Raw genomic sequence first — 8,159 nt, 5'->3', positions numbered from 1 at the left:
TCCGGTGGGTGCGCGCTAGCGCACCCGCCGGGTGTAGCCCCCGAGCCCCTGGAGGAGTGAAGTTACTCCTCCAGGGGGCTTTCTCCATTTTGATGAAACAATTGGGACCCACAATCTTCTCTCTGCTCGTGGCTCATACTGTGTAATTGAAGGCCTAGGTCCCTTGCAAAAGAAAAGGACAATAGTTAGGTCGGTTTGAAGCTATGCAAACTATCTACTAGGGACTTGCACCCCAAGTCCACATAAACAACTGCCACCGCCTTGTTCCCCTCCTCTCTCCTAACCGGTGATCCCCTATGGACAGAGGTGCGGGGACCCAACCCCTTAGTAGATTTAGGTTTGGTTGATCCTTGTTCATCTACTTGCTCCTTCGTGGTCTACGTGGCTTAATAATGCTAGGGTCTTTATATATGAACAAAAATGAAGCCAAGCTTCCAAAGCAAATCACAGCATTAGTCGTCCGGTGCTTCTGTGAACCGCTAGTTTCCTTTTCATTTCGTGTACTTGGCCATGGGTAGCCTTCCACTGGACGACGCCCTTTTCTCCCTAAACCCGGATACATTCGCCGAGGAATCGACCGCCGTGGTCGACTTCCTCGCCCGCTACTACCGCGACATCGAGCGGTACCCGGTCATGGCCCCCGACGCCAAGCCAGGGTCCATCCGCAAGGTTTTCCCCGACGCGGTGCCCGAGACGGGCGAGTCCATGGACCGAATCCTTGACGACGTGCAGCGGGACGTCCTCCCGGGGCTGACGCACTGGCAGAGCCCCAGCTTCTTCGCCTACTTCCAAGCGAACGCGAGCGGCGCGGGGTTCGCCGGCGAGATGCTGTCGGCCGGCCTCAACGTCGTGCCATTCATGTGGAAGGCGTCGCCCGTGGCCACCGAGCTGGAGCAGGTCGTGGTGGACTGGATGGCCGGGCTCCTCGGACTGCCGGAGCTATTCTGCTTCGCGGGAGGTGGCGGCGGCGTGCTGCACGGGAGCACGTGCGAGGCCGTGGTGTGCACCCTTGCCGCTGCGCGCGACCGTGTGCGATCAGCAGGCTCGGCCATGCTGCCATCCTTAGGATGGTCGTATACGCCTCCGACCAGACCCACGCCACCTTCCAGAAGGGTGCCAGGATCGTCGGCATCCCTCCGGCGAACTTCCGTGTCCTGCACATTACGGCGGAGTCCGAGTACAGCCTGAGTGCGGACACTGTCCGAGCAGCGGTCGAGGAGGACGTCGCCCGTGGACTGGTTCCTCTGTACCTGTGCGCTACCGTCGGCACGACTGGTCTCGGCGCCATTGACCCAGTCCGCGTCGGCCCGACTGGTCTCGGCGCCGTTGACCCAGTCCGTGTCGGCACGACTGGTGTCGGCGCCATTGACCCAGTCCGTGTCGGCACGAAGTCCGCGAGCTCGGTCAGGTGGCGCGCTGTTATGGTACGTCCACTCATGCATGTAAGGCGTGCACTGGTCGTACTGATGCACGTACTCACTCGATGCCTAAAAAAGAGTCGCTACGTGAATTGTGCTGGGTCAAACTTTCTCAACTTGACTAGGCTTATAAAAAATACGTATAATATTTATATTTCCAAATAAAATTATTATGAAACTATATTTAACAATCTACCTAATGACACTAATTATGTACCATAAATATTAATATTTTGTTAAATATATTTGGTCAAAGTTAACAAGAATGACTCTTTTTTAGGGACAGAGGGAGTATGCACTAAAATGGACCACAGCGCAAGTGTTTAAACGATTTCATAGATACTCAGTAACTGTCACCTGACAAGAGACATGATTCTTATAACTATATACATTTCCAACAAATAACAGGAATGTGGCTGCACATCGACGCCGCGTACGCCGGCAGCGCGGCGATTTGCCCAGAGTTCAGGTGTCACCTCGATGGCGCCGAGCTCGCGGACTCGGTGAGCATGAACCCACACAAGTGGTTCCTCACCAACATGGACTGCTGCTGCCTCTGGGTGGCAGACCCGACCGCCCTCACCAGCGCACTGTCCACTGACCCGGAGTACCTCAAGAACGTCGGCAGCGGCGGTGATGTGTCAACCATCGACTACAAGGACTGGCAGATCGCACTGTGAAGGCGAGCGGGCGGGAGTTCATGACGCACTTCGTCATGGACGGCAAGTTCGTCATCCGGCTCGCCGTTGGCGGGGCCATGACCGAGATGCGCCATGTCCGGGACGTGTGGGAGCTTCTCAAGGACAAGGCTAATGAATTGGTTGGGGGCTCATGAGGGGTAGTGCATGCATGTAGAGCATGCAACGCACTACTTCCGATGTTTTTGGCTTTTTATTTAATATAAGATTTTCGCTATATATCTGGACATTATGCAAATCTAAATGTAAAGTCAAAACATGTAGTAACATGGAATAGAGGGAGTACTATATATTAATCAGTCTGGAACCTATAAAAAACTCCGGACCACAACATTTTGTTGTATTTTGTGGAAAAAAAACCTTGCGAGATGATATACTGCAGCGCGGTGGTAATATTAGCTCCACCTAAATAGGGTTGTAGAGCATCTTCAACATCCCTTTTAAAATTTGCTGTTTAAATCATAATTTATAGTGTCATTCGAGTAAAAGTCGCTTTCTATATCTTTATATCCTCCAACAATTTTTCTATATGTGCGTACTCTAGAGAGTTATTCTCGCTCTTAATCTTTGGCTAGCGAGAAATTTAGAATAGAGGATGTCTATATATTTGGAGCCAAAGAGTCTGTTGGAGACTATTGTTTCATCAAAATCTTTATTTCTATAAATTAAGAAGAATATAAAGAGTCTCTTGTGTTTTGTTTCATTTGTGTCACAATGTACTTCTTTTGTTTATATAAGTATAGTACCCCTCTATCAAAAAATGGAAATATGGCCTCCTAATAAGTCTAACACAAGTTTGACTCAATTAATAAAAAAAAGTATAAACATTTGTGTCTTTAAATAGGTTATTACAAAAATAAATTTCATCATTAATCTAGTGATATTTTCGTGTCTCAGAAATATTGACTAACAAAAAAAAGATTCTAGAAGACAAGGTTCTTGATTTTTAGAGACGGGCTAACTGAGAGTCCATTTTCTAAAATGTCGGGCCATCATAAGAAACCGTGTCTCCATCCCTTGTCTCTGTAAATTAACTAAAATGTCTAGCAGTCATAAGAGACTGTGGTCCCATTTATGGAGACACCCTCGTCTCTGAAACCTCTGGCATTCATCATAGTATCCCCTTAGAATATCATGTTTACATTTATATAGCCCGATCAATTGATTAATAACTAACTCTGAATCTCCAAATACTTCAATTGACTCGGCCTTTACTTCATGAAGAAGTTGAAGTCCCTTAAGAATAGCTTCATATTCTGCTTGATTGTTGGCAGCCATTGGTTTAATTGTAAAAGCAAACTCAAAACTTGCACCCTGAGGTGAAACAATAACAATACCAATGCCACCACCTTGCTTGCACGATGATCCATCAAACAACAATGTCCAAGGTATCAATTCAACATAGCCAATATCTGGTTTATGATGCTGAGTAATAAGATCGGCTATTACTTGCCCCTTGACTGCTTTAGTCGATTCGTACCTCAAGTCAAATTCTGATAATGTAAGAATCCACTTTCTCATTCTCCCATTTAATATTGGCATTGATAACATGTGCTTGATCACATCAGCCTTAGATACAACTGTACACTCAGCCGATAAATGTCGTAGCTTATTGCAAGAGAAATATAAGCATAAGAATAACTTTTCAATAGGAGAATATCTTGTTTCTGGATCCAAAAGCATTCTACTTAAATAGAAAATAACTCGTTCTTTTCCCTCAAACTCTTGCATTAAGGCTGATCCAATTGTTTGGCTATCTGCCGACACGTACAACTTAAAAGGCTTACCTTGCTGAGGAGGGACCAGCACAGGTGGACACTTCATATACTCTTTTATCTGCTCGAACGCCTTTTGTTGTACGTCTCCCCATTTAAATTGTTGATCATTTTTCAACTTCAACAAAGGAGAAAATGGTAGAACCCTTTCGGATAAATTTGAAATAAATCTTCTGATAAAATTAATCTTACCAAGCAGAGATTGTAACTCCATTTTAGTAGTCGGGGGTACTGCATCATCAATTGCTTTCAAACTTTTTTGACCAATTTCAATTCCTCTCTCATGGACCATAAAACCCAAACATTGTCCAGCTGATACTCCAAAGGCACACTTATTAGGATTCATCTTTAAACCATATTTTTTTGTGCACTCCAAAGTCTCCCGTAAATGAGCTAGATGTTCTTTGTACCCTTTGGATTTCACTACCACATCATCAATGTAGATTTCAACAATCATGCAGATCAACTTATAAAAAATATAGTTCATTGCCCTCCAATAAGTTGCACCAACATTTTTTAAACCAAAAGTCATCACAACCCATTCAAATAAGCCGATTGCGCCAAGGCACCTAAAAGCTATTTTTGCTATGTCTTCCTCAGCCATAAAAATTTGATTATATCCTATATTGTCGTCCATAAAACTAATAACCTTATGCCCGGCTGCTGCATCTACCAACAAATCGGCTATTGGCATCGGATAACCATCCATGGGTGTAGCCTTGTTCAGATCTCTGAAATCGATGCAAACTCTTAACTTCCCATTTTTCTTATACACGGGAACAACACTCGATATCCACTCTACATAACGTCACGGTCAGATAAATTTTGCTTCTAGTAATCTTTCAGTCTCCTTTTTGATATCATCAAGAACATTTGGGTTAAATATTCTTAGAGCTTGTTTAAATGGCCGATATTTAGGTTTGATTGGCAACCGATGTTCAACAATTGATCGATCTAAACCAGGCATCTCTTTATATTCCCTAGCAAAACAATCTTTAAATTCCTTTAATAAATCTATCAACTCTCGCTTATACTCAGGATCCAACTTAGCACTTGCATATGTCGGCCTAGGCCTATCTCCAGAATCAATATATATATCCTCTAATTCATCGGTCGACGTAAAGCCATGTCCTAGTTTACCATCTGTACCATCTATTGGTTATCCATTAAAACAAACTCTCAGAGCCGACTGTTTAGATCGGCTGTTGGCTTTCATCATTGATCTTAATGAAGCCTCTTTCCCAAAGCTTGCCACAAAAACACTCGAAGTCTTTTAGTTCCCAATACATTGGGTCAGCTGTTGCTATACTCATAGAATCATCAGCATGAACCAGCTCAACAACATCTCCATGCCACTGAATCAAGCATTGATGCATAGTCGATGGTACACAACAATTTGCATGAATACAATCACGACTAAGGAGTAAACTATATGAACCCTTTCCATCAATGACAAAGAATGTAGTGAGCAAAGTCTTACTTCCAATTGTTAATTCAACGTTTATTGCCCCCTGGTCTTGGATGCATTACCCCCAAAATCCTTAAGCATCATGTCAGTCTCAATCAAATCTCCTGGTCCCTTACCAAGCTTACGAAAAGTAGTATAAGGCATAAGATTAGCAGAAGCACACCAACATTTTGCTCATCGGCTTCCCATCAACAAAACCTTTCACATATATAGCCAAGTGCCGATGCTTAACTAGCTTCTCAAATATAGCTTGCTGTATTTCCATCAACTTGGCAACTATTTCCTTATATTCTGATTCATCAAAGTCTGAATAGACTTCTTGATCTGCTAGAGCTCTAAATTCTGACGGTAAAAGAAAAGTTGTTTGGATATTAGCCGATGGTTGACCCTTATCGGTTGTTTGTTTAGCACGCCATACTTGAGGTTTAGCACGCCATATTTTGCTACCAATTCGACACCCTACTAATCATTATCATCCTCAACAAAACTAGCAAACGCAGGAACCAAAATCCTGCAAATCAGAGGACTCATACAACCATCGCATCTAAGGAAACAAAAAATCTAACACAAGAGCAATCTGGCGTGCTCGTCGCTGGTGAAGGACACGACGAGGAACTAGGCACCTGGCGTAGGGGGAGGGTGGGGATGCGGGGGCCCGCGCCTCATCTCCTCGAGCGCTGATGACGACGAAGGGGGAGAGGACGCCGTGGACCGCACCTTGTTTCTTCGATGCTGACGTCGATGGCAAGATAGGGGACGCGGTGGACGGCGGCGCCCACGGCTAGGGTTCCGTGGAGGAACGACGTCGCCCACGGCTAGGGTTCCGCAGCGAGTCCCAGCGGCGAACGGAGCGGAGGTGAGAGGAAGCGCGCGGCTGGGCGCGCACGGGCCGGCGAAGGTGAGAGGAAGCGCGCACGGGCACGGTGGCGGCGGCCGAGCGTGCAAGGGCACGGTGGCGGCGATGGGTTCGGCAGCCTGACGACGTCTAAAAGGAAGAATCGCGTCCTGACTTAGAATATTTTCTAGGCTCTGGCTTATATACTGGAGGGCATTTGTAGGGGCGGCTCCTGAGTTAGCCGCCCCTACAAATCAATTTTTAGGGACGGTTCATGAGTTAGCCGCCCCTACAAATATTTTTCAATTTATTTTAATCACTAATTCTGTGATTTATTCATATACAAAGAACATGTAAATTTATATATTAGTTTGTTTATTATTCTATATATATAAATATATGTATATATAAATAATTTTATTATATATATAGATATAATTTTATATTTTCTTTTTTACAAAAATAATATTTTAAAAATTTAAAAGTTGAATTTCAAAACAACTAATAGAATTTTAGGATACTAAATGTCCTCAAATAAAAATTTTATAAACATCAAAGTTGTAGAACTCATCAAGATGTACAACTTATATTTTGGTCATCTTTTCATTTAACCAAATTTGAACAGTTTAAATTTTGAATTTGAATAAATGTCAACTTCAAATAAGATTTTGAAATGTTAAATGGTTTCAAATAAGAAAGTCATGAACATAGAAGTTGTTGAACCCATCAATATCTACAACTTTTATTTTGGTCATCTTTTCATTTGACCAAATTTGAACAGTTAAAATTTTGAATTTCAATAAATAACAACTTCAAACAAGATTTTGAAACCTTAAATGATTTCAACTATAAAAGTCGTGAACATAAAAGTTGTTGAACTCATCACTATCTACAACTTTTATTTTGGTCACTTCTTCATGTGACAAAGTATTAGTAAATATTATTCACAAATCCACATATCACTCATAGTTTCATGAACTATAAGAGAGACATGTTGATTTGTGAGCAATGTTTACTATCACTTTGTCAGATGAAAAAATAACCAAAATAAAAGTTGTAGATCTTAATGAGTTGTACAACTTTGGTATTCATCACTTTTTCAGCTAAAATCATTTGGTATTTCAAAATCTTATTCGAACTTGTTATTTTTTTAAATTTGAAAATTTGAATTGTTCAAACTTTGTCAAACGAAAAGAATGACCAAATCAACGCAGTGACTTGATAGGGCATGATTTTAGAAAATTTTAGGGAAAAAATCATCACATTTGGAGTTAGTACGAGGGAGAAAGACTAGTTACAAATTTTACCCAGAGATTAAAAAGAAAAATCACAACTGTTCCCGATGATCAATGATGAAAAAGTGTGATTTCTCTTTTTAATCTGTGGCTAAAACTTGTAACTAGTTTTTCTCCCTCATACTAACTCCAAATGTAATGTTTTTTTCCTAAAATTTTCTAAAATCATGCTCTATCATTTTAGTCTAGTCATCTATCTTTGTCCTTAATTTTGGACAATTCAAATTTTCAATTTCAGAAAATGACAACTTCAAACCTGATTTTCAACCATTAAATGATTTCAGCTGTAAAGGTGATGAATACCAAAGTTGTAGAACTCATCAATATGTACAACTTATATTTTGGTCATCTTTTCATTTGACAAAATTTGAATAGTTTAAATTTTGAATTTCAATAAATGGCAACTTCAAACAAGATTTTGAAACCTTAAATGATTTCAAATAAGAAAGTCATGAACACAAAAGTTGTTGAACACATTACCATCTACAACTTTTATTTTGATCATCTTTTCATTTGACTAAATTTGAACAGTTCAAATTTTGAATTTAATAAATGATAACTTCAAACAAGATTTTGAAACCTTAAATCATTTCAACTAAAAATGTCATGAACATAAAAGTTGTTGAACTCATCACTATCTACAACTTTTATTTTGGTCACTTCTTCATGT

The 8,159-nt window shown here is 41.5% G+C and overlaps 1 protein-coding gene and 1 pseudogene across 1 annotated transcript; both read left to right on the top strand.

Annotated features, from left to right (window-relative positions):
* The first annotated feature begins 415 nt into the window (after positions 1-415).
* On the top strand, positions 416-2,063 carry LOC136482883 (tyrosine/DOPA decarboxylase 2-like; annotated as a pseudogene).
* Positions 1,958-2,253, top strand: LOC136480851 (tryptophan decarboxylase 2-like). The gene is made up of 2 exons (XM_066478286.1): positions 1,958-2,056; positions 2,101-2,253. The coding sequence occupies exons 1-2, from the start codon at positions 1,958-1,960 to the stop codon at positions 2,251-2,253; spliced, it is 252 nt and encodes an 83-aa protein (XP_066334383.1).
* The last annotated feature ends 5,906 nt before the right edge of the window (positions 2,254-8,159 follow it).

The sequence above is a fragment of the Miscanthus floridulus genome, chromosome 9 (genome assembly GCF_019320115.1).
Source record: "Miscanthus floridulus cultivar M001 chromosome 9, ASM1932011v1, whole genome shotgun sequence".
Classification (NCBI taxonomy): domain Eukaryota; kingdom Viridiplantae; phylum Streptophyta; class Magnoliopsida; order Poales; family Poaceae; genus Miscanthus; species Miscanthus floridulus.
This window is presented reverse-complemented; position numbering and strand designations above follow the sequence as displayed.